A 27,213-nucleotide genomic window follows, 5' to 3' on the forward strand; every position below is an offset into this window, starting at 1 on the left:
TAATATTAAAAGCTGAGATACAGAAGTAAGTCAGTGCCAGGAATGAAGTAACGGTTTAGATAAAATGATGCTGACTCGGGTCTTATTCATCCCAACAACTTTTAAACCCTCCCTGGGTCTCTCGCAGAGCCTTGCTGACCACTAACAGAAACCAGCTACAGGCAGGGCTCCTCTCCTTTAAAACGAAACACATGACTCGTGAGCGCGGTGCCAAGTCCGGGAGAGCAGGGAGGGCGGGCCGCCCCCGGGCCCCTGGGCCCCCGGCCCTGGCCCCCCCCGGCCCCCGGCCCCCGGCCCCAGCCGGCCCGGAAGGGTGGGTGGTGGGTGGGTCCTCCTATAATTAGCCGGGGGAGTGCATCCCCAGTCCACTTCTTGCTGCCGCTCCGAAGGCACCTCTAGTTCTGCCTGATCTCCGAGGGTGGCTGGGCCCTTGGTTCTCTCTGATCACAGCGAGACTGCAGGGGGTGGGCAAGACCCCCAGCGGCTTCCCCCACCGCCAAAGCAGGGCGAGGACCCCCTGCTCTGCCCCTGGGAGGTGCGCTGTCCGATATGCTGGGGATCATGACAGTCACAGGTAAGGCCGCGGCCGGCTCTGTTGTCATCTCCCTCCGAGGCAGGTGGAGCAACCCGCACGGGGCTGGGGGAGCTGGAGGGCAGCGGCTGAACATCCTGATTGGCATTTATTTCTCTCAACATGCTGACCTTTTGATCAGAAGAACATTCTCTCTTTAGCTCAGCAGAAAGCAAAGCCAACGTTTTCATTTCACCTGTGCAGGAATCTTCCTTGAAGGGGCCCTAAGGGAGACCTGGAATGCATCTTGTGAGCGGTTGTATCCCTTCCCCTTGTGGATGGGAACAGCCCCAACCCAATAGATACAGTTAGATTGGGGTGAACTTGCAAACAGGTTGTGAGCAAGCCTCATCGCTGGCTGCAGTCATAAAAAACTAAATCCCTGTTGTTGAGAAATTGCAGTATTTGGCATTTTGATTTGCTTGTTAGGAACTTTCAGTGAAGATACACTTAGTGATTTAGGGGTCAAAAATGTTAGCTCTGATTTTAGTGGTGGTTTTAATAAAGCCATAGTTACTATAAAATTGGTGACTAACAGGCAACAGCATTTAGGCAGTGAGTAGTAAAATGCATATTTCTTAAGCTTGCTTTTGAGAGACCTGGCCGTGAGCGTGAATGATAATATTTAAAGCCTACCTCTAGCAAATAAGTTACAGATATCAAACAGTGTGGGATGTACTCAGAGTTCCTCTAACTTGTTATCTGATCTTTTCATACAATTGTACTGTAGCCTGAATCCGTAAAATCCTGTCTGTTTTCTCCTTTCTGCTTTTTCCCCATATCAAAAATTAAACTGCATTTGCTAATTTAGATTTATAAGACCAGCTCCTCTTGAAATATTTGAGATCATTGCTCACCGAATACATGGTTTCTTAAAAGCACAGTACAGAATTTCTAGGCCTTCAAATTCTTCTCAGTGTAATTGCCTCTGCAAAGCCTTGTCCTCCTCTGGAATTTTAGATGAATGTGAAACTTCAGCAAAACTAAAAATATCTCTCACTTCCTATAGATTAGCTTGTTTACTATGCGATTTCCTTAAAATCCCTTCCCTGGGTTAACTCGACTAGCCTCTCTACCCTCTACCTAGTGAGAAAATTTGCATGATACCTAGAAGCTATCATTAGACTACACAAGATTAAAAACATTAAAAACATAAAATTCTTCATTTTTTTTCCAGATCACTAATTTTTCTAGAAATGAAATATTATAAACACCCTGAGAGAGGCTATCTGGGAGTGTGATTTGGCACAGCTGGGGGTGGGGCTTCTGTGAGTGTAACTTTTTTTTCTGGGTGCTTTTTGTGTACAGTACAATCTTTATAATATTCACTATTTGATGAGTTTATCACATGCTGAGTTTCTTATGGGAAAAGAAAGTGGTCCTTCTTAGCAGAAATTAAGTTAACAAACTTGGTATTCTTGAGGGGGCTTTAAAAGATTGGTTCAGATAATGGCAGTGGAAAGATAAATGAACAGAAACAGGTGGAAGGGCTGCCTCATTTTTAAGGAAACTTTTTTAGATCGACCACTTTCTGAGTTTTACTTTTATTACAATGTTGATATAAAAATGTGGTAAAATTTGCTACTTTCTCCTGGTAATAAGAAAGTGCTCAGAAAAATCTTACACTCCAAAAACTTATTAGCAAATAAACATTTCATAATGGAAGAAGTGAACATTAAAAAGGAGTTTCAACTGTCTTTTTTTTTTTCCTCTGCAAGTTAGTCTGATAAGGAAGATGTACAGTCAATAGTCTAAATAGTTGGTCGGTATCTTGAAAAGCACTGAAGGCTTTTGAAATTGGCATTAAGGATTAACTAAATATCAAAGGTTTCTTGTAACTTTGGGATCACTCGTGTAAATAATGGAGGAGAAAGTTATTCTCTGCTTTAGTAGGACTGCCTTATGTGAGAAGTGTGTTTCAGTTTCACAGTTCATAAGAAGGGGATGAGTTGGTGATGTTTTCCTAAACTACTTAGGAATTAACTTTAATTTCTTAAAGCAGGGAAAAGCTGTCACTTAATACTGACCATTATTCTCCCCTTCCCAGACCCTGAGCGCACACCCTCCTCTAATGAATGCATCAGACCTTGAAGGATGGGATCATTGATTATTCACGTCACATACTCTTGGCCTTTCTTGACATCTTTCCTTCACATCATGTTAACAATAACTTCGTTCAAAAACTAGAAAACAAGTGATTTGACCCGATGATGATGAAAGAGGTGTCCCCTCCCCACGCGTATATCAACGGCATGCCAGCAAAAAAAAAAAAGAAAAAGAAAAGCTTTTTGAATTCGGAAAAGATCTTTCCTGTTTTCCCTAACTCACACACGTTATTGAGACTAACTGTAGGGTATCATGAGGAATTAGGGCAACAGTGTTCCTTAGCCCTAAAGTAAACTGGGAAGAAAGAATCCGCCAATATTCATGCAAGCTCTCGATTACTGATAATGCACTTCTTTATGCAAATCATTTCACAAGATTAAGAAAACACCCCCCACAGGGCTGCTGCTGTCTGCCGAGGAGGCGAACTCATCAAGGGACTTGGGAGGCATGAAATTAATACCCTCGCAGCTGCTGGTGTAATAACTGCCACATACTGGGCGTCCACCCTCTGTGGCCATTATCATTACTCCCCGCAATAATCCTGCAAAAAAAAAAAGTGGTTGTTTCACCCCCTTTTTCTCATGAAAGCTAAGTTTCTCTTGGGGTCCCACAGCTACTAACAAGCACAGCCGCAGATTAGCCTGTAAAAGACCTCGTTCTCGGGGAAAGGATGCTGATAGTGGTTTCGTGGTGCTCACGTGTTTCCAGCCCGCACAGATGTATGAGGGGCCACTGGACGTCACAGTCCAGGCCAAGGCCAATGATGCCCGTCACCTCTACGCTCCTGTACAGCGTTTTGTTTATCTGAGTTTTAATCCCAGTTAAACATCTCCCCTGGGAGGTTTTGTGGCTGACGAGCTTTAGAACGCAGAGTCGGGTGTGTAGGCTATAAGGGATGGATTTTAGAATGCGGAGAATTCCTGGAAAAATTCCAGGACAATGCTGCAAATTGTGGGGGAAAGTTAACCAGTTCCAGATGTCACAGCAAGCAGTCTCGACGTGCTTGGAGAGTGGAGAGCGCTGCTTATACTAAATTGGAAAAAAAAATAGTGTTGTAGCTGTTGGCAGTATTGCACTTTATCTCTGACAAACAGGCTAAGTTTGGATAAAAACACTACCATTTTTGTCATCTATAAGACGACATATTCCTTAAAAGTTCTTTTTTCCTTTTAAATCCCTATAGTAAAAGAAAACAAGTTATCCTTTTTTTCTCTTAATCTCTAAGTATTTAGGAAGAGTGAGAAAAGAAAGCCAACCCCTGGCTGTTGCATTTTGGGGAGCTCGGGGGAGAGGTGTCTGCGCAGAGAGCAGGATGCAGGACGGACAGCACCTTTAGCCTTTTGGGATCGTGGCCCCTTTAAGGCTCGGGAGGTGAGGGATTACGATGCTTTCACAAGGAAAGTGTATGTTTCTCCTATACTCGTTATATACCCCTGGTGAATGATTTGATAAATTGGGATTAACTGGATATCTTTGGGCAGATAAACAGTTCAGCAGAAGGTAACACCTAAATGGGAAAAGCTTTAACAATTCTCTGCCAAAGTGGGATTTCTAGCCACAAAATGATTTCAAATTTGGATTTCTTTCAACGCCACTAAAGCTGTAACTGTTTGTGTATTTTCACCTTTACTTGACTTCACTGATCTTCTGTAGTTTTCTTAGCCTTGGAAGGGCTTGTTAAGCTGTTCAAAATATTAAACAATTCAGATGATTTCTGTTACAGGTATGTTATCAATTCTCCTCTAATACAGTGACTGAGGATAGTTTATCCTTTTAAAAATGAAAATATAGTTACAGAAAGGAGGTACTAGAAGGTGTCATTTTTCTTCTCCGTTTCACTTTCCATGCTTTTTATTTAAGGGGACCTTTCATTTGTCTTAGAAAAGCAAAAAGACAAACACAAAGCTTACTCACAGTCTTGGCTATGGTAAGACAGCTTCAGCTACACCATGGCTTCGCCCAAGCCTCGCCGTTACACTTCCTGCTTCTCTACTGCCAGGAGGCTCCTCCAAGGGCATATGCAGAAAATGAAGTGAGTGTAAGCAGTTTCTACATCATTTTAAAATCATATTTTTCTTTTCCAAGTAATGTTTCCAGCATATGGACACTCTCTCACAAAGGCATAGGACTAGAATCTTCTCCCAGAAAAAGAGATAGAAATATTTGGTTTCTAAGCTCATGTTTATTTACGAAGCAAGACATCTATGATGTTGCTGCCACTAATAGTTTTAGTGGAAAAACATGTTGATGCAAACCATGGGCCCAGTAAGACTGTGTTTAGGGCCATGCCCACGAGTGTGGGGACCCTTGCAATGACCTTGGTCTTTTCCCGCCCTTTGAAGTGCCTGTGGGGCAGGGCGAGGACCAGTGACTCTGCATAAAGATGAAAGTATCTGCCAGTCCTGCCTCCTAGAGGCTTTCCCAGTTGACTTACTGACTGACTCCCTTTCCTAGCCTTTTGGCATCTTTGATGCCTGGTGAGAAGGTAGACTTTCTAGCCAAACCGCAGCATCCGTGAATACATGAGCACCACGTTTGGCCTTTACGGGCATTTGAGAGACTTCCGGGATTAATACCAGTGTTCTGCAAAATGGCTGGATAATTCAAAGCCTAGCATGAGTGATAACTATACATTGTATCAGTAAAACCAGTTATTTTGCAGAAGGACTTTTTGGGTGCCAGAAAAGTGCCTCCCCAAATCAGTGATGCTTAGATGAGCAGGCATTTTGATTTCCCTCTTCCTAAGTCAGTGGGACAAATCTAAGGCAGAAAATAACTCCACAGGGAGCTGATACGTCAAATTCTAGCAGAAGAGGTTCTGAAGTCGCTTAAGTAAATGTGTTAATGAAATGCTTGTAAGCGTGGTTGTGAATGGATTCTGCTGTGCTCAGTCAGCGCACGTGAACACTGGACTGTCTTTCCTGGAAGCCTCCTCCACCATCATTATCTGCCTCCTTCACTCACCTGCTCTCTCCCCTCCCAACGTCAAACCTGCTGGCATGGTCCGCTCCTGCCTGCCTGCCACCTCACATTTTTTGGCTGTTTTTTTATGCTTTTAACAGCCTCCTTATTTGGTCATCAAGCTTTGAACTCACTCAGGCGCTGCATGCAGACAGCACATACACCTTTAAAGAGCTTTCTGCTCGAGGGGTGGGTATATAGCTCATGTGGTAGAGCGCATGCTTAGCATGCACAAGGTCCTGAGTTCAATCCCCAGTACCGCCTCCAAAGATAAATATGTAAATAAACCTAATTACCTCCCCACCAAAAAATAATAAATAAAAAGAGCTTCCTGCTAACCACAAACTGGAACAGGGATGGGAGACCCCACCGTTAGCCAGAGCCTGGGACTGTGTACAGTTGGTCTGGGAAAGCAAGGAAAGGGAGGAGGAGGGAAGTTCAACCCAGAAAGAAGGGCTCAAGTACATTTAACCTTAACTTGGTCCCAAATGGGATAAAAGAATCTGGATCTTTTCTTTACACAGGTACAGATAGCAGGTAGGCAGCTAACTCAGAATGCCCATGCTCCCCCTTGAAGTGTCCATGTTGGAAGTCAGGTAAAAACAGGTACACATGGCATTCGGCTTCACAGAATTGGAAGGAGCACCTAAACTTTATATATCAATGGGTTTCTGTAACATCCTGCGGTCCTGATGGTCTAGGAAAAGTCTCAATTCCAGTTCAGTTGTGCTGAAAGCTGCTCAACACTGCCCTCTTCTGTTCAAAAACTCCTTTACGGGTTTGGACAATGATTTTTTACATATGAGTATGACGTAGTGTGATTATGAAAAATTGGACCAGTGTAAATTGTTGAAAACTAGGGGGACAGAAAAATAAATTGTGCAGCCATACGTCATAGTTTTGAAGGCTACTGAATAACTTATCCAGAAGAAAACATTCCCAGATACCAATAGCGATTATCTCTGGACATCGTCTTTGTGGGTGTTATTCCCAATTTTCCATATTTCTGAGTCCACAATTCATACAGATTACTGTTGGAACTGGTAAAAAGTAATTAAAAATAAATATTTCTGTTTTGAAGAAAACTATGAAAAAACATTAGTGTTAAATGAGTAGCAATTACATTATAAAATAAATTTATAATTATAAAAAAAAAAGAGTTTTTTTGTTTTATTGTTGTCATCGGCCAGCTGAAACCTTACCCTCCTAACTGGCTTCTGCAGGAAGTACTGGACGTAATCTGTGTTCCAGGTGAGGACGCTAAGAACAGAAATCTCAGGAAATTTGCCCAAGGGCCCCATGCTAATAAGTGGTGCAGCTGCAATTCAAACACTAGTCTGTCTCCAGGACTTCTGCTCTTTAATCTTCCCTTCTACGTGAATTCTCTTTCTTGAGGGGTTCAGGGAGAATCATTTTTCAGTTATTTATTTCATTGATAAAATCTGTATGATGGATATAAATCTGTATGATGGACACAGAGATCCGGTGTCCTCTAAAATCAGGTAGGGTGAATCATCACCCTCTCTGTTTTTTGTTGTTTTCTGTTTTTTTATTCTTCTGAGTGATTTTTTTTTCAACAATAACTTCAAAGTTACAGAAAGTTGCAAAAATAAGAATAGGTCAAGGAACATCAGGAACCCCTTACCTACATTCACCTGTTAACATTTTGCCTTACTTGTTTCATTATTTACTCTCTCTCTGTTGGGAAACAAAGCAAAATCACACACCAGCAGACAGGTTCCTGTTACGTCTTACGTGGGCAAGAGACGGGCCGCTTTCTCAGCCATTTGAGGGCAGGCTAGGTACATCCTGGTCCTTTACTGCTGAATACTTAAGTGTGTAGTTCCTGAGAAGAGAGGTATTTCCTTTCATAGCTATAGTACAGTTATCAATGTCATATTTACATTATCACAGTAGTTTTATATAACCTACCATTCTTGTGCCAATCTTGACAGTGAATCTAATGGTGTCCCTTTTAGCATTCTCTCTGTGCATTACGAGATCCATCCTTAGGTCAAGTATTATGGCTTATCTCTTTAGCCTCTTTTAACCTGGAACTTTTGTAAAGCCTTTGTCTTTTTTTTTTCCCCAAAGTAAACATTTAGAAGCTTTTAATAGCAACTTGGTATTATCATGATGTCTAAGCACATGATTAAAAAAAAGTAATTCAGTTTTATTGTATTTTATTTTTGGCTGTAATAGATTGGCAGTTTAAAAAATAATCCATCTCAGATAGTTTCAGAAGTACTATGTTAGACCTTCTCATTCTATTTTTTGTCTCAAGTGGTCTTACAGGTTTTCTTTTTTCTTTTTTTTATTATAGTATAGTCAGTTTACAATGTGTCAGTTTTTCTTTTAAAAAAATTTTTTTATTGACATGTTTTACAACGTGTTACTTTCTGGTGTACAGAACAGTGACTCAGTTATACATACGTATATATTCCTTTTCCTATTCTTTTTCACTATAGGCTATTACAAAGTATTGAATATAGTTCCCTGTGCTGTACAGTGTGACCTTGCTGTTTATGTTTTATATATAGTACTGTGTATCTGCAAATCCTGAGGGATAAATTGAGAATTCGGGATTTGCAGATACAAGCCTTTATCTTTCAGACATTGACATGTTCAAGCATATAGTTCTCTCCCCCCATTTCTACCACATTTCTTATTGGGTGTTTGTTTTCTCCTAATTAAATTTAGGTTATGCATTCTTAGCCACAGATGACATCGTGTCCTTCTCTGGGTATTGTACACAATGTCTATGGGCCCCTCATACGTTGATGTTAAGTTGTCCGATTTCTGCACCCTTTCAATGTTGAAGCATGTAAATATCCTGCCCAGCACCGCCCCCTGCCAACACCGTTTAGCACCCACTGATTTTTGCTTTATCCAGTCTTTATCTTGATAGTTACAAAATAATGGTCTTTTTTTATTTAAAAATATTTTTAATTGAAGGATAGTGGATATACAGTATTACATAAGTTACAGGTGCACTCAGGTGAACTTTTGAATCATTATCTGTGAGTGGGTGGGTAGGATATATGTTCTTTCTTTCTTTCTTTTTTTTTCGAAGCATGACTATAACCATGAAAAAACTGCTTTTTACACTGAAATAGAATTTGAATTGTTGTCCACATCAGGCACACAGCAATTTTTCTGTTTGAGTGTAGGTGTTGACAGATCTAAATACTTTTTGTCATAAGTGGCATTTACAAATTTTAAAGTAACAATGATGTATGCAGAATGAGAATTTTAATGCTTTGAAAGTATATGGAATTTACTTTTCTTTTAAAAAGACAAGCTTTATGTTTACCATAAAAAATAAACTATTTCTTAGGGCAGTTTTAGGTTCCCAGCAAGACTGTGTGGAAAGTACAGAGTATAATCTCCCTCCTCCCACAGGTGCATAGCCTTTCCCACTATCAACAGACCCCACCAGAGTGGTACCCATGTTACCATCAGTGAGCCTACATTGACGTCATTATCACCCTAAATCCACAGTTTACATTACGGTTCCCTCTTGGTATTGTACATCCCATGGGTTTGAACAAATGTATAATGACAGGTATCTACCATTGTAGTATCAGGCAGACTAGTTTCACTGCCCTAAAAAACCATCTGTCCTCTGATATTCATCCCTCTCCCCTCCCTTCCCCTGGCAACACTGATCTTTTTATTGTCTGCACAGTTTTGCCTTTTCCAGAATGCCATACAGGTGGAACCGTGCAGTATGTAGCCTTTTCAGACTGGGTTCTTTCACTTAGTAATATGCATTTAAGGTTCCTCCACATCTTGATGATTTGCTCACTTGTCTTTAGTGCTGAATAATATTTTATTGCCTGGATGTACCATAGTTTTTTTTATCCATTCACCTATTGAAGAGCATCTTGGATATTCCAAGTTTTTGCAATTATGAACAAAGTTGCTGTAAACATTCATGTCCATTTCCTTGTGTGGACATGTTTTCAACTCATACCAAATGTAGGTATGAGAAAATACCAAGGATACTTGCGTAAATGCCAAGGAGCATGATTGTTACTATACAAAAGTTCGTGTGCCCGATGCACAGTGAGGCCAAGCAAACTGAAACATCGGAGTTTGCAGCAGAGAAAGGTTTGTTGCAGGGCGAAGTAAGGAGGATGTATGGCTCATGCTCGAAAAACCCGAATTCCCATATGATTTGGGGGGAGGAGCTGTTATAGGCAAAACTCGGGGTGAGGGCTGCAGGGTGTGACTTTCTTCTGATTGGTTGGTGGTGAGGTAACAGGACGGGGCTCCAGGAATCTTGTGCTCAGCCAGAAGTTCCCATCCTCCACCTGGGTGGGGCCTTAGTTCCTGCAGAAGAACTCAAAGAAATTGCTACATATATTCCTTGAGGAACAGGACCCTGCCCCAAGGTTATGCTGTTGCTTCTTGACTGTTCCTCCCTTGTCTCTCCCGCCTGATTAGCAACTGTTTGAACCTGCCCTTTGGAACTCTGGGAAGGTCAAGGAGGCTGAATGAACCCTATTTCTTACAAACAAGAAACCGAGGATACAGGAAAGGATTTGTACCAGAGAGCGTTGCCGAAAGATTGGCCCCTGTCCCTGATGAGCCAGATAACCCAGAGACAAGGTCTTGGAGCTTAGAGGAAAAGAGGCAATTTTATTGCTTTGCCGGGCAAAGTGGACTTACAGCAGGCGAGTGCCTTCAAAGCTGAACCCACCTTGGAGATGGGGTGGGGTGGTTTTACAGCCATGGCTCTAACAATAAAGCATTGATAACAAGCAACAGAATCATTTTCTCATCAGAAGACTTAGAATGGTGACTTGATGCCTCCAGGCAACCAGTTCTACAGAGGCCAGCGGTTAGAGCTCATTATCTCGTAAGCACTCAAGTTGTGGTCTTGGTAACTCAGGCTATTTTGTAAGGTTACAGTCCTGTGACCTTGGAGAAGGACCCAGAGATCAAGCTTGATTATTACTTTCAATTACTGGAATAAAGTAAAAACAGTAATATCAGTAGCTTTAGTTTTAACAATGGGCCTGGAACTGTGAGCAGCAACCGGTCAGTTGACTGTTTTAAGGGCAATCATAAGAATAGCAACTGTTAGCCTAAATGCGGCCATTTTACTAATCCGCCTTCAAGAGGACCCCAGAGGTGTCCTGCTGTTTCATGATTGCTGGGTCAGATGGTAAGAGCATGTGTAGTTTTGCAAGAAACTGCCAACTGTCTTCCCAAGTGGCTGTACCATTTTCCATTTCCCACATAAAACCATCTTTGAAGTCGGTTTATTCCCTTGTAAGCCAGTTGGAGGGGCCAGGCTCTATGGTTGGAAATGATAGCTTTGTAATGGGAACGTGCGCGAGGTCCCCAGTTCTTGTTCTAATAATACTCAGGAAAATAAAATTCTTAAAACCAAACCAACCCATGCCCGGTTCCTGCCATGCCGTGGGCCTCTGTTGTGCAGTGTGAGTTTTGGATCGACTACTCCATGGAATGTTGTGCGGATGAGAGAAAAGCAGTTCGGGAGTGCAGCGGCAGTGAGTTTTAGCGGCAGTGTGGCCGTCATTTAGCCAGGGCTGGTTTTCCGCTTGAGAGTCTCGGGTTGGAAGAGGGACCCATTGGGGTGATGCTCAGGGCCTCCGGGGCTTTCCCTTGCAGGCTGGCGAGGAGGCTGCGCCCTCTGTGACGAGCGCGGCGGCCCCCAGGGGGCGCCCTCGTCAGGGGCGCGGCCCGATAGCGCCGCCAGTCTCCATCCAGCGATGGGGCAGAGGGAAGAGGAAGGCTGTGCCTCCGGGGCCTCTGTAGGGCTGTCCTTGCCGGGCGGCGGCGCACGCCATGCCCTGGTGGAGTAACCTCTGCTGTGAGTAGCGCGCGCCCCCCAGCGGCGGTTTGCCCCAGGGCCGGCGGGCGGGACCACGCGGAGGGACGCCGCCTTGCCCGGTAGTGTGTGCGTTTCCATCCTTCCTCCTTTCCCTTGCTTTGATCAAACCACTGATGCTGGGACACGCCGTCCCGTGTCACCCAGAGGGGACGCCGCATGCAGCAGAGTCACCCTCTCGGCTCCACTACGGAGCCCCTGCTGCACCGGGCCCTGATCCTGGCCCCGGCCCTGGCCGCAGAGATTGCTGAAGCCCCCGAGAGACAGGGCCTCATCTGGGCCCTGTGGAGCTGGTGCTCAAACCCTCCACTCTCAGAGTTCTGAACAGATTAAAACAGAGGCTCGGGCAAGGGAGGCTCCAGAGTGCAGGTTGCTTCTTGCCAGAAAGAAACAGACCCGTGAAGACAACGATTTGAAAGAGGCTTGGGAGTCAGGGTTGGGATAGAGATTGTGCGGGTAGGGTCACCTGGGAAGATTTCTGCCCAGGTGGCAGGGAGGAAGCATGGTAGAAAACGATATGGGCCTCAAAAAAAATCACAAGGATTTAGCAAGGCTGGAAAATGTATCTCCCACTGGAGAGCCAGGAGGAGAGCAAAGTGGGAGATGAGGGACGGGATGGAGCGGGCCTTGCCCCTCCGGCTGAGCACTGGGAGTGCACGGCCCAGTAATAGGTAAGGAGACTGGAAAACAGGATCTAGGTTTCACCTCGGGTTCCTAGCCAGATGGTCGGACGTGGTTTGGGACAGGATACACACATACCTTTAAAGCACGGCTGTGCAAAGTTAGCTTGTAGCTTAGAAATGTAATTTGACCTTAGCTGCCAGGCTAGGTAGTTTAGAAGACTATTCTCTAGGTTCTGGAGCCATTAGGGATGCTTGACGCTAGCTTCCTGATGTGATCAAAGGGATATTTCAGGAAACAGGACCTCTCTGTAAAGTCTACAGGCCCTGCCCCATGAAGGAGGCAAGTGGAAATCAGGGCTGAGTTGGGTGTGTCCAGCTTTGTGCACACAGCACAAACCAACAGGCCCTGCCCTGTCCGGAAGATTGTTCTGACAGTAGTAACTCTTAGGGTTACTTTGGTCACAAGACACAGCAGACCAGTTGTCCAGTTAGGATTTAAAATTCTCCTGTGATCCTAAATGCTTTTCTTTTTGTAATGGGTTCAGCCACGCATCACTATAAAGAGAACGTCTGAATATTGCTGCGCTGTAACAGAACCATCAATGGCTGTTTTGTTCTGCCAGTTGGCAGCTGTTATCTTTGTTTCCTGAGTTTTGACTGTAAACACTCCAGTCATCCGAGAGTTTAAAAAAAAACTGTTTCAAGTTGAAACAGACTTGGGAGCATGGAGGTAAAAAGGGGGTGAAATGGTGGGTATAACACCTGCTTTCTCCCACTATGTTAGCAAAATGCCTGCATTTTCTAATGGTTTCTAGAGAGGTTAATTCGGGGTTTTAGCTCATGCTTGCTGGCAGGATATTTATGTTTGCATTACTAGTAAAATTGTAGTAGAATAGTGTTCATTATTGGGGTTTGACTTTTTTCTCTAGTGTATTTCCAATGATATCATTTGCCTAGAAGTACTTGTGGAAAATTCTCTCGTGAGTATGCTTTTATAATTGGGAAAATTTTTAAGAAACAGTTCATGGAAATGCACTTAAAGGAATTCATAGATTTCACTAAATAAGCTAGTTTATAATAGGAATAAATGGAAATGTATAGCATTTCCTTATTTCAGAAGATTATGCATACTTTTTAAAAACAATGAGGAGAGAGTATTCCTGAAAGACCCCAGCTTGAAAGGAGGGTTGGGATTGGCTACTCTGGACAGTCTAATCGCATATGTCTGACTTTTCCTTTCTCTTGGAATATCTCCCTTAATATTTAATGTGGATCAGTTTTTCCTTTATTGTTTATAAAGTCTAAAGTTGGTCACAAATGTTTATTTCAAAGTAATTTTTTTTAATCACTGGGGGAGCTTCCCCCCCAAACTTACTTATGAAAAATGTTTAGCATATGAAAAAGTTGAAAGAACAAGACAGTGAATATTATATACTTCTCCAGATTCCACAATAAACATTTTACCATCCTTAACCTTATCACATATCTACCCAACTATCCATCCCTCTGTCCATTCATGAGTCCATCTTCTTCTTTATGCATTTCACAGTAAGTGGCAGTCATCAGGATACTTCACCCCTAAACACTTGAGCATGCATAGCATTAACTAGGGTTCAGTGTTTGTTTCTCTAAGTAATTTTTTTAAAAAGGAAAACAGAAAGGAGAATCCTTTAAGAAGGGTACTTCAAAGTAATGGAATTGGCTTTTCGTCAAACCTCCTTCTCTAAATGTTCAGTTCTCCATATATTTTAGTTTTTAAAACACTACTTTAGATGCTGATGTCAGAGAAAATGAGAGTTGGCTGATTCCCAAAACTCTTACCAATACAACTGTGGCCCTGTCACCAAAGCCAAGGCCCTGCCCAACACTGTGGCGCCTGGGTGGGGTTAGAATACCTCCTCAGTATCCCTTCCTTCCTCTTTGCATAGAAGAGGCCCAGATAATCACAGGTTTTATCTCTCAGTATCCCCAAATCTGGTAATGTTAGGGAGGGGAAAAAAAAGGTAAGGGAAAAAGGACTTCAGGTTAACTTACAGCGCAGTACAAGGCACAGTCAAACAGGGCTGTGCATATTTAACTTGCGTGGCACCTGGGACAGTTTTTCAGTGAACTTTTTAAGCTTCAGTTTCAAGATGAAACCCAATAAATATTATGGTGGAAATTTGTAGACATAGGTTTGTAATAGTTCACATAAAGAATAAAATTATTTTCGTGGGGAAATAAGATTATACAAATTGAAGTAATTTATGGATTTGGGGAGAAGCATATATACATTTCCAGATATTTCTCTATTTCCAGATATTGCTAGGTTCTAAGCATTAGTATAGAAACTAGTTGTAATTATTTTCATTTTGTGCAGTAGGCATTAAGTATGTTTTCACAGCATTACTAGGACCTTTTTGTGTGTCAATTTCTTTTTTTTATTTTTGCAATCTAGTATTGTTATTAGCTTATTTTATTTTTTGTGGGAGGGGAATTAGGTTTATTTGTTTATTTATTTAATGGAGGTGCTGGGGAATTGAACCCAGGACCTCGTGCATGCTAAGCACACACTCTATGACTTAAGTTATACCCTCCCCCTTGTGTGTCAAATTCAGTTAACCTTTTTTAAACCATAACGTGGTCATAGTGTATATACTTTTGGTAACCTGCTTTTTTTTCCTCAATCCTGATTTCTACCCTTTCATTTCAGTAAAAATTCATCTCATCTAATCTCAAATCATACATTATCCCAAGAAGACTAAAAATGTCGCTGAGCTGGTTTGCTCTAATGGATATCCAACCCAGGACGGACCATGCCTACCATCTCTGGTTGTCATATTTCTTAAATTTTTAAATTTAGCACCAAATCCCACCCTTTATTAAATCACATTTACTTGCTTCTTTAATCCCTAACAATGTTAAAAATTCAAACCTACAGAAAAATATAATAAACACCCTTATACATTTAACATAATCACCATTCATTGCTTTTTTTAAACCACATTTTCTTTCCTCCCCTCTCTCCTCCTCCCCTACCCCCTCATTCCCTCTCCTTAAACCATCTGAAAGTTACCTGCAGACAATCCGTTTATATTTAGGTTTGATTTTTGTCCTTTGTAACATGGATATTTCAGGCCAGGCTAGTTATTTTATAGAACATCCTTCAGTGTGGACCGTTGTCTGACTGTTTCCACATGATTCGATTCTGTTAAACATTTTTGTCAGTGATACTATGTAGGTGATTTATTGGGCTTCTCAGTGCCTCACGTCAGGAAGCATGATGATGGTTTGGTCCCATTGTTGGAGATGTTAAGTTTGATCACTTGGTTAAGGTGGTGCCTGGCAGATTTTTCCATCTCCTTTTGAAATGAAGTAATCTGTGTGTTGATACTCTAAAACTGTAAGTGTGCTGGCAGCATTTCACCCAAAGTTTTTAACATCTCTTGATCCTTGACTGAATGAGTTATTAGAACATATTAGTTAAGTGTGATTTTCTGAGTCTAATGACAAACAGCCAACTTGGCTTTCCCAAATAAGGCAACCACTTAAGCTATAGCCAGTCAAATAATTTCTTTGCTTTAGTTCCAAGTCTTGTCTATAAAAACTTTCCCCCTAACTCCTGTCTTCTTTTACTTGTTGGTTTCTGAATGGCTGGTTTTGATGGTGATACGACTAGTTCCAAATGCATTCAGATATGACCACATTCAGAAGGTAACCATGCCGGTCATGAAACACTAATGCATTTATTTTATATATTGAGAAATTATTTTTATTTTTCTAAGCAACTGAAAAAGTCCAGTTCAATGGACCCTCCAGATGAAGTGAATTAAAACATGACTTTCTCCTCCCCAAATTAACTGCAAGAGAAAACCCATTTATGTTATTCCATTTAAGTGAATTGCTTGATGAGTGATACAAACACCTGTTTAGAAACAGTGATGCTCCACATTTTCAAGGCTGAACGGCTGTTTACCGTGGCCTGGGAAGAGTCTGGGCAGTTGTCTATAAAAGAAAGATCATTTTTAACTCTTGTCCTTAATAAATAATATATGACTTGTGATGCAGTAGAATTCTAAAGAGAATGACTCTAAGGATCAAAGTGGAAGTTATACCTAAATTTATTGACTGACATTTTTTCATAAAGAAGTACTACCTGATCCTCATTTACTTTGTTAGTATCACTCTTGATTCATGGATTCTATTTTTACTCAATGTGTTATAACCCACCACTGTCGCTACTCTTTTTTTTTTTTTTTTTAACGATTCAAAGTTTGGCCGGCAGGAGCCCCTTTAAGCTGGCTCTAGTGTCCTTTTGATATGCGCTGCCCCCCTCTCCCCTACCTAAGCTTTTGAGCGCCTCCTTTTGTCACAAAATGTTCCTTGTACTTTCCCTGACCCAGCCCCGAATTCCCCCAAGGAGCTCTGGTCCCTTTGGGGGGCTTGCTGAAGAGATCGGGTAGTTATCACACAGAATGCCCCTCCTTTACGTTCTCCTGGGTACCTAGTTGGCTTACTTCTCTAACGCTCTATTTCCTGTAAAGTGGAAGTTACTGTAAAGCTTGATGGATTCTAGATCCTGGGTGTGATGTGTGATGCTGTTTTGTACACACCATCAGGTTGACCCACCCTTAGTGATGCCGTGGCCACTTACCTGTAACTAATTTTTTGAGTTGAGTAGTTGAGTTTGTTAAGTTGCCCTTTAAAGAGAACAGAACGAGAAGAGTAGTACCTCTGAATCGGAATTTTTAAAGGTCATTTGAAAGCTGCCTAATCTATTGAGATTTACAAATGCAGCTAAGACCCTTACCTGAGCCTGGAATTGCCTGACTGACGTTAAAGAAAGTATTCATTGGCTGTGTTTTTTAAATATTTAATTTTCTTGAATTGTTATCATTTTCTACTTTCCTCTCCCCCACCCTTCTCTCTCTCTCTCTCTCTCTCTCTCTTTCTCTTTTTCTGTTAATAGTTGGACAGAGAGAGTCTGAAGATGTGAGTGAAAGAGATTCAGACAAAGAGATGGCTGCTAACTCCGCAGTTGTTCCAGACGTGAAGGAGGGGCAGGAGGAAATGCCTGAGATAATGGAACAGATCCCTGCCTCCGAAAGCAATTTAGAGGAGCTGACACAGACCGCTGAGCCCCAGGCTAACGATGTGGGATTTAAGAAGGTGTTTAAGTTTGTCGGCTTCAAGTTCACTGTGAAAAAGGACAAGACCGAGAAGTCTGACACTGTCCAGCTCCTCACCGTCAAAAAGGATGAAGCTGAAGGGGCAGGAGGCTCCGACGGGGCTGGTGACCATCCGGAGCCCAGCCGGGAGACAGGGGAGGCCTCAACCCCCAAAGAAAGTGAACTGAAACAGTCCACAGAGAAACCCGAAGGGACGCCCGGAAGCGAGGAGACCCACACAGAAGTCTCTCCCCAAGCTGAGTCTGGCCCAGCAGCCGAGGAAGGAAAAGATGAAGGGGAAGAAAAACAAGAAAAAGAACCTGTGAAATCTCCAGACTCTCCGACTAGTCCAGTGGCCAGCGAAACGGCATCACCCTTCAAAAAATTCTTCACTCAAGGTTGGGCTGGCTGGCGGAAAAAGACCAGTTTTAGGAAGCCTAGGGAGGATGAGCTGGAGGCCTCGGAGAAGAAAAAGGAACAAGAGCCGGAAAAAGCCGACGCAGAAGAACAGGAAAAGCCGGAAGAGCCCTCCGAGAAGCTGGCAGCTTCTGAGCAGCCGCAACCACAGGAGGCCCCCGAGCCGGCCCAGGATGCCAGGTTGTCGGCAGAATATGAAAAAGTGGAGCTGCCCCTCGAAGACCAAGCGCAGGCCCCTCCCGAAGAGAAACCCGCCCCTTTAGCAACAGAAGTGTTCGATGAAAAAGTCGAGATTGTCGCCGAAGTCCATGTCAGCACTGCGGAGAAGGAAACGGAGGAGCAGCAGGCCCAGGTAGAAGAAGCAGTAGAATCCTCGCCTCCTGAAACCCACGCTGAACTTCCGGAAGCCGAGCCCACGGAGGAGCCGCCGAAGACGGAGGAAGATGCGGGTGTCCTCGGCGGGGACCTCTCCCAGCCGGCAGCACCCAGCGAGGATGGGAAGGCGCCGTCCACACCCCCCGAGGGCACTGTAAGCGAGGTGGAAATGCTGTCATCACAAGAGAGAATTAAGGTGCAAGGAAGCCCTTTAAAGAAACTGTTCACTAGCAGTGGCTTAAAAAAGCTTTCTGGAAAGAAACACAAAGGGAAGAGAGGCGGAGGAGATGAAGAGTCAGGGGAGCAGCACCCAAGTTCGGCAGATTCCCCGGACAGTCCTGAGGAACCGAAGGGCGAGAGCTCGGCTTCGTCCCCCGAGGAGCCCGAGGAGATCACGTGTCTGGAGAAGGGCGTGGCCGACGTGCCCCCGGACGCAGAGGCGGAGGAAGGGACCACTTCGGACGGAGAGAAAAAGAGGGAAGGTGTCACCCCCTGGGCATCTTTCAAAAAGATGGTGACGCCCAAGAAACGGGTGAGAAGGCTCTCTGAAAGTGATAAGGAGGACGAGGTGGACAAGGTGGACAAGGTCAAGAGCGCCACCCTGTCTTCCACGGAGAGCGCAGCCTCGGAAATGCAGGAAGAGGTGAAAGGGAACGGGGAGGAGCAGAAGCCGGAAGAGTCGAAGCGCAGGGTTGACACCTCGGTGTCCTGGGAAGCGTTAATTTGTGTGGGGTCATCCAAGAAAAGAGCAAGAAAAGCCTCTTCCTCCGACGAGGAAGGGGGCCCCAAAGCCCTGGGAGGAGACAGCCAGAAACCAGAGGAAGCAGGAAGAGACAAAGAGGCGGGGCCAGACGCGCTCCCGCCCCAAGTCCAGGATCAAGGACCAGGAGCTTCCTCCCCCGAGCAGGCCGGCAGCCCCTCCGAAGGGGAGGGAGTTTCCACCTGGGAGTCCTTTAAAAGATTAGTCACCTCGAGAAAAAAGTCCAAGTCAAAACTGGAAGAGAAAAGCGAAGACTCGGTAGCTGGATCTGGCGTAGAACCTCCAGCCTCAGATGCTGAACCGGGGAAAGAAGAGTCTTGGGTTTCCATTAGGAAGTTTATTCCCGGACGAAGGAAGAAAAGGTCAGATGGGAAACAGGAGCAAGCCGCGGCTGAAGATACAGGGCCGACGGAGGGCAACGAAGACGATTCCGACGTCCCGGCCGTGGTACCTTTGTCCGAGTACGATGCGGCGGAAAGGGAGAAAACCGAAGCCCAGCAGGCCGAGAAAAGTGGGGAGCAGCCCGAGCAGAGGGAGCTCGGTAAGAGCGTGGTCTACCCGGTGACCGGCGCTGTGGTTGACGGCGCAAGGGCCGTTAGCAGCATCGAAGAAAGGGCGCCTTCTTGGATCTCTGCCTCAGTGACAGAACCTCTTGAAGAATCAGAAGACGAAGCGAAAGCACCAACTGGAGAGGTGTTTGAAAGAGAAGTCGCTGAGGAGGAGGCTTCCCCCATCGTTTCCAAAACTCTGCCGGGGAGCCAGGAGGCTGGTGATGACACGCTCGTCAGTGAGGTGGAACTGATGTCTGAAGCCGTGATGGCCGCAGAAGCTACGGAGGAAGCAACAGAAGCCTCTGGGGCTGAAGAGACCGCCGACATGGTTTCAGCTGTTTCCCGGTTAACCGAATCTCCCGACACCACAGAGGAAGCAACCCCGGTTCAGGAGGTGGAGGTGCCAGACATAGAAGACCAAGAGAGGCGGACTCAGGAGGTGCTGCAGGCAGTTGCAGAAAAAGTTCGAGAAGAATCCCAGCTGCCTGATGGCAGAGGGCCGGAAGACACCATCCAGACAACGCACAAGGTCGAATCAAAAATCCCCGAGGAGGTGGGAGAAGCAGAAGAGGATACTCACAGGCTGAATCTGGAGGAAGAGATGGAGGTTGTCTCGAAAGTACATGTACAGGAAACTGACACTGAGGCTCTGACCCTAGGGAAGGGAATTGGACAGGCCACCCCAGAAAGCTTGGGGAAGGTTTCTCCAGGCACAGAGAGTGCAGAGTCCAGTGAGCTTACAACCACAGAAATGGTGGTTGGGGTAAAATCAGAGACTGTTCCAGAACAGGCTGTTGCTCCTGACTCAGCTGAAACCCTTACAGAGAGTGAGACCAATGGAGGCACCCCAGTAGCAGAGTTTGAAGCTCCAAATATAATGGAGCAGGACAAGATCATGGAAATCCATGAAGACCGGGAGGTTGCATCTGGTACCCAATCCCAGGTCATGGACGATGGGGCAGTTCCTGTGCTGAAAGAGATGCCTCCAGCACCTTCCAGTTTTCAGTCCCAGGAAGACAAACATTCAAAAGTGGAAGAGGTTCTAGAACATACAGATAAAGAGGTATCAGTGGAAACTGTACACGTTCTTTCAAAGACTGAGGTGATTCAGGAGGCTGGAGGATGTGCTGACGAGCAAGGTGGAGACGAACCATTTGTCGAAGGACCTGCAGCGTCTGCTGACACAGAAGTAACAGTCGGTCAGAAACAGGTCACTGAAGTTGCCCTTGAGGACGAAGTTCCCAAAGAAGCTGAGTTTCAAAAAGGTGATAATATTGAACTCCAGAGTCATGCTAAGTCTCTTCCAACCCCAGTGGAGAGTGAGATGGTAGTTCACGTAGGAAGGGAGAAAATGGAAGCAAAACCCACCCAAGTGAGTGAAGAGAGTCTTGAGCAACAGCCAGCTGTTACCGTCTGTGAAGAGCTCAGTAAGCAGCTGGTGCAGGAGGTTACCGTAACCGTCATAGACGGGGAAAAGGAAGTTATCCGCTTTGAAGAAAGTTCTTCTCTGCCCGTTCAAGAGGAAGTGGCACGTGTGGAAATTCAGGTGCAGAGCTCTGAGGCATCATTAGCTCTAACAGCTGCAGCAGTGGAGGAGAAGTTCTTAGGAGAAGCTATCAAGGTTATAGAAACAGCAGAAACTTTGGAATCTGCAGATGCACCTTCAGTACCAGAAGAAACATCCTCTGAAAAAGATGATGACCTCCCTGCTCAGCTGGCAGAAGACGTAGTGCCCACAAGGACTGAATCTCAGGCAGAATCAACACCGGTGATCGTATCTGTTACCCCCGAAGAGGGCATCCATGCTGACCTCCAAGGCGACGAAAGCACATCACAGAAAAGGGAGTCAGATGAAGGCAGTGAGCAGGTTGGTTGTCAGGAAGTCAGGGTGAGTGGAACAAGAGAGGAAGATTTAAAGGCAGAAAATGAGGTTTTGGAACTTGAGACTGAGGGCAGCAAACTCGTACAGAACGTCATTCAGGCAGTTGTTGACCAGCTGGGAAGTACCGAAGAAACAGCCACCGATTTCCAGATCCAGACTCTACTGACAGAAACCCACAGCCAGGAAGCAGGGCAGAAAATTGAGAAGGAAGAAAGCAAACTTCAGGCCTCTGGAGTGGATGAAATGCAAACCATCGCCGCCGAAGAGGAGTCTGCGCTAAGCACTGAGGAGCCCACACATCCAGATGTTTCCAAAGATGTGAATGAAGCTTTGGAGCAGATGGTAGCCATGAAGGTAGAAAGTTCCAGAGTAAATGACCAGCAGCTTGAAGAGGTGACTCACCCAACTGAGGATGAGAGAGAGGCCCCTGGAACAGCGTCTTTGCCAGAAGACAATGGAGGTGCCGGGGTTGGAGAAAGAACAGAGAAGTCCCCGCTTGAATCCCAGGAAGATGGAGAAGGTGGTGCTGTGGATGACCCTGGGAACCAAAGCTCAGCCCTGGAAGATGCTGAGGCCACCAGGGGCTCAACCAGAGAGTCCCCGGATACAAATGGACCCAAACTGAAAGAGAAGGGAGATGGCCAGGAAGTCAAATTACAGGAAGAAAAAGTGCAGAGCAAGTCAGAAAAAGAAATCAAAACACAAACACAGGAGGAGACACAGAACCAAGAGGGAGAACCAGGAACACCTGAACCCACAGAATCCTAAAACATCGTGTAAGTAACTTCCTTTTCTTCTAAAGTGACTTTTTCCTTCTTTTCTGCCATTTGATGGCACATTTGCTATAAGAGGAGCAGGAATTTAAATGATGACAATTTTAGGCAGAACCTTCATCTGCGAAGATAACCATCAATCAGACTAGGAATCCAGGTTAGTTTCCTTTTTCTCATTGACGTGCTTTTCAGTCTAATTGGTGTCATGAAAGTAATGACTTCGCTTTACCCACAATGTGACTGCTTTAGAAGAAAATAAAGGGGCCTGTGTGTGCATACAAGTGTGCATTTGTGTGTGTGTTTGACTCAAAGATTCAAGAACTATGTCATGGTCACTGAGCACCACCCCAGCTAGTTTTTTTTTTAACAACTAAAAGTGCGGTGTAGTTTTATATGATACTATTTGAAATTTAGTTTAAAGCTTTCTAGGAAAAAATAATTTTTTTTTTCTGCAGTAGGAGCAAGCATTTAAAAAAATCTTCAGTGCATATGACAGGCCTGATTGTTGGTATTCTGGTAGCAGAGCACACTGTATTATGGCCCCTCCCCATCTTTCCTTCTTTCTTACAGAGTTAAGATTTGGGGTTCCCAGTTGCTGCAGCTCACTTGCACAACTCTTCTGGTGTTGAAGGAATGAGGGAGGGAACAGATTTTATTTACCTTTTTTTCCAGTGACAGATTTTTTTAATGATTTTATTTACTATTGAATCTGACTTCCTTCTACAGTTAACCTGGTGTGTTTGCAAGCCCAGAATGTGAAGACAGGTAAAGAAAATGAAAGCCGCTGACGAGACTCAAGACCAATTATTTCAGAATTTTGAGACCCAAAGAAGAGGCACATCACCTGCTCTCATTTCCAGAGAACCCCTGACAATCCTGACGCTTCATCGGGAGCTAGAACCAGTTAACATCTCCTGTTTTCAAGATAGCTCTTAAGAGTTTCCCTTGACACCATATAATGTTTCCGATTTAAATTTAAGATCCTAAAAACCTGGAACTGGAGTTGGCAATATCTAGTTCTGCTTCTCAAACTGGAGTATCATTCTTTATGTATTTATATGTATGTTTTAAGTAATCCTCCTTCTGTATCTATTGTATATTTTTTTCTTAATGTTTAAGGAAATGTACAATATAGCGCATTCCTCTTGTATCACACGATAAACGACGGGGCACGCAGCCACGGTGAAGTCCTGGGAAGCCTTCCACCTTAGTTAGAACCTGTGAAAACAGAGCTTCCTAGAAATAACCTTCCTGCTCAGAAGCTACAGTTATTTTAAAATTCACTAAGGATTAGGCCCATGCATAGTATTACTCTGAAATTGGTCTCTTTCCTATTATGCACAGTGTGCTAAAAATATAAAGCATTTTTAGGGGGGAGGAGAGCATACAGAACGTCCCATTGTTACTGTGAAATTTTTCTTTCTAGCCTCCAGTGGAGGTTGGAAGGAAGTTTTTTCAGTAGCAGATTAAGTTTGAGTCTTTTCTCCTAATTGTGGTTGTTGGGACAGATGAGTGTGCTTTAATCTTGAGGCAAAGTAATGAAATGTTTTTCATGTTATCAGGAAGAGAATTGACTGTTGTAAGTCTTTGAGTCTACTCTTCTGTGCTGGGCCATGCTCACACATAGCCTGAAATAAGCCAGGTTCTCTACAAATGGTATTTTGAGAGATGCCGGATTGTGTCTGTGCCATATTTGTGCCCACTCTTTTAAGAACAATGTAACATTATGTTCATTTGGATAAATTGTGATTTGACAACTGATTTAAATAAAATATTTGCTTCACTTAGATTTGCTGGATTTATTAGATACTAGGAAGCCTGGGACATATGTTCACTGCGTTCTAAAAGCAGATAAGCTAGAAATTTCTCACGTCGTTTCGTGACGTTACCACTTTACACCGCTCTGAGTTGGGGTTCAGAGGCCATCAGCAGAGCAGGATCCTCTGAAATAAGCCAGGAGTGGTTCAGATTGACAGTACTGGTACAATGCTACCATCTGGTGGTGCCTTCCTGAAAAAAAGAGTCAATTTTCTTTGTTAGTATTTGTTAACGACACACGTCTTTAGAAAGAAATTTTAAGAGGGCTTTGTAATGAAAACGCCTTGCCTAACGTGATCCTGGAAAAGTTTTTTAAGTGTTACAGTGATTCGTGATTCAAGCTAATATATAAAGAATTCTCTCAATTGCCACACAAAGAACAGTCAGTGACCTAGTAAAGTTCCACTTTTTCACATGTAGAACTGGCCTGCTATATATGCTTCTAAAACTTTACTTAAACTCAGTACTCCAGTTTGTGAACTTAAATTTTAACTGCCAATTATTTTAAAGCATAACATTCTAGAAAATGTAGAATGATCTTTGCAGAAAGACAGTTTGCTGTTAAAACTGGAAAGTAGTTTCTCTTAAACCAACAAACCTGACTACAATAAAAAATGGGCCGTATTAGAAAGACACCTCGTAACAGCGTATGGCCTTGTAGTTGGAAAACGTTTAATATCCTTTTAGGAGTTACTCTCCCATATAATAGCCACCTGTGCTTAATTACTAAATTTAAAAATCCCCAGATTAAAAAAAAAATTCTCTGATCTAAAGCTCTCTCTTTTGCCAAGTTGAGACTAAAACAATCCAAGTGCTGGTGTCAATTTTTGAAGATCAGTTAAATTTTGGATCTGACAGCAATTTGTAAGGCGTTGACTACACTTCCAAATTTCCACTGACTTCCTCCCCCTGGCAGGAAGAAACTTTGTGCTATTCTGAACAGACTAAAGGTTTGTGTAGTTTGTAGTAAACTTTCGTTTTTTGGTTTAAATTCCATCCTGCCACTTCATCCTATTTGTATTTGGTCTTTTCTTCACCACGCGGCCAGGTCCTTCTGGCCATCACAATGGGTTTTCCAGTGGTGGTTGCTTCATGGCTGTGTTCCTGAAGTGCCCTGGATTACTTGTGTACAAACTCTGTACCTGCGTCCGATAAGCAGCATTGTTTTATTTACAAGAGGAATGCTCTTAACAGTAGCATGAAATACAATTCTGTATTATAATTCTGAAGCTGCTGTTAATTTGTGACATACCTAATAATCCAATGTAAACTGCAGAAGTTGGAGCAAGTGCCTAAATTTTGCTACTTTTGGCATTACTTTGGAGCCATGTACAATAGAAAGCAATGCAAGACTTGTAAACTCTCGCCATTTCTTGTAATTGAAGACCATAAAATGTTCCCCTCAGGGTCTTTTGCTAATACTACGATGAGCTGTCTGTCTCTGTTACACAGATACTCTGTTCTGGGATCTTCCTTTGTTGTTGGAACAACAGATAGTCAAGGGCTGGAAATTCTCGCTTTCTATGTAAGCTTCAAGCTTCGCAGTTTCCTTTCATCTGAGACAATATTTGATTCCTAGTTCTGTTTGGGGGAGCAGATTTCCATTTATCTAAATAAAACGCAACCTAATCAAATGCCATGGATTTTCTTTCTTTAATTTCACCTTAATTCAGTTTTGATTGCTTTGATCTTTGCTGCTGTGCATCACACATTTAATTTCTACTTTTAACTACTTAACCATTCTGCGTAACACGGTCCACAGAGCTTCATAGGAGCTTGGAATGTATCTGGGACATATATGAGTGCACAGAAATCCCTTATCAATGATTCGTAATCTTTTTGGGTCAGGGGCCCCTTTAATTAGAATCGCACTAAACCTCTGACTGACCTCCAACTCCCCCAAATGAACAGAGTTTTATTTACAGTTTTTGGATAGTCAAATTATCCAAAAGTTAGAAACCTCTTAATCAACTCTGTAAGAAAGGAAATGGACATAGACCAGGGACTTCCAGGAAGTAAGAGGTTGGCACCTGAATGTGACCAATGTCCCAGAACTTCATTTCTAACATGATTGTGGAAACAGGTCTGCTGGAAAAGCCTGGCACAATTTTTGTGCAAATGCAACTAACTTTCTCCTCACCACCAAATTCCTCACCATCTCCAACCTATATCACTGGAATTGGGAAAATGATCTGGGCCTGTCTTGTATATGAGACAGTTGAGATACAGATCACCAGCCTTTACATGATAACACAGGTTTCAGCCAAAGTGACCAGGACTTTGGGATGGCATGGCAGTAAAGGTAATCATGACTTTTTTTTAGTGCTATTTTGTAAGGAAAATGGGGTACAAGAGGATGGTTGTGTCCTAGGTCTCAGCTGAGTTGCTGGGATGTGCTCCACCAAGTGAGGGTCCTTGGCTTTGCACTGGAAGGAACTCAAAAGCGAGCCATAGTTGAGTAAAAGTAGATATATTCAGAGAGACGCATACTCCATAGAAAGAGTGCAGGCCATCTCAGAAGGCAAGAAATAGTGACCACAAGGTGCAAAGTTGTTAGTTGGTTGTTAGTTTTTATGGGTTTGGTAACATCATATGCTAACAAGTGGGATTATTCCAGCTACTTTGGGGAAGAAGCTGGGGTTCCCAGCATCCTGGGGTTCCCAGGAATTGGGCCATCATCACTTTTTGGCCTTCAGTGGCCAGCCATGGCCCTGTGGATGTGCCATTTAGCGTGGTAGAATACTACACTGAGTGTATAATGTAAAGAAGGCGCCCTGGAAGTCAAATCTTCCGCCATCTTGGGCCTCAAGGTCTACTGGGAGTTGAATCTTCAATGGTTGTGTCATTCTCTTAATGGTTATGCCCCACCCCTTCCCTTCTGTCTCACTGACACACCTTAGAAATCAACCCCCTTTTTTTGACATCTAAATGTAACAGGCATCTGTGCAGTATCCTACACTCATGAGAGAGGAAATCTCATTACTTTGCACATTCTACTATTGCTTGCTGGCACGAAAAATTTTAACACAAGAGAAGTACTACATCTAACCCCTTAAGAGAAGCTTCACTATAGACAGTATTCAGGTTTGGAGACCAAAGGTAGAGTAACATCTCTTCAGTGATGAAATTAGGACCCAATGTGTTACTCTTCCAACAACAGGATACTGAGTGCCAAGGCTAGCGCTAACTCACCCGTGTGCTTCTCCGTGTTTCTTCTTATAAATCCCAGGTAACTCGGTATAACCAATGAGCACAATGACAATACATAAAATTAGGCTAATTTAAAAACCACGCTGTGCTTGACCCTAGGATCCCTGTTATTCTCAGGAGTTCATCTAGTTCCTGGGAAAGCAGACGGGCTGCCCC

The 27,213-nt window shown here is 43.7% G+C and overlaps 1 protein-coding gene across 2 annotated transcripts in view; it reads left to right on the forward strand.

Moving 5' to 3' along the window:
- The window catches only part of AKAP12 (A-kinase anchoring protein 12), a 92,128-nt gene extending 66,647 nt beyond the window's left edge, over positions 1-25,481 (forward strand). The window contains exons 1-3 of one of the 2 annotated variants that reach the window (XM_014559947.2): positions 295-574; positions 17,073-22,032; positions 22,756-25,481. In XM_014559947.2, coding sequence (XP_014415433.1) covers positions 550-574; positions 17,073-22,024 — 4,977 coding nt within the window. In that variant the 5' untranslated portion in view covers positions 295-549 and the 3' untranslated portion in view covers positions 22,025-22,032; positions 22,756-25,481. Of the gene's footprint in view, positions 1-294; positions 575-17,072; positions 22,033-22,755 lie in introns of those variants that run through there. The other variant, XM_032485171.1, reaches the window with a different exon arrangement.
- Positions 25,482-27,213: the final 1,732 nt, after the last annotated feature.

This window comes from Camelus ferus, chromosome 8 (genome assembly GCF_009834535.1).
Source record: "Camelus ferus isolate YT-003-E chromosome 8, BCGSAC_Cfer_1.0, whole genome shotgun sequence".
In the NCBI taxonomy this organism is placed as follows: domain Eukaryota; kingdom Metazoa; phylum Chordata; class Mammalia; order Artiodactyla; family Camelidae; genus Camelus; species Camelus ferus.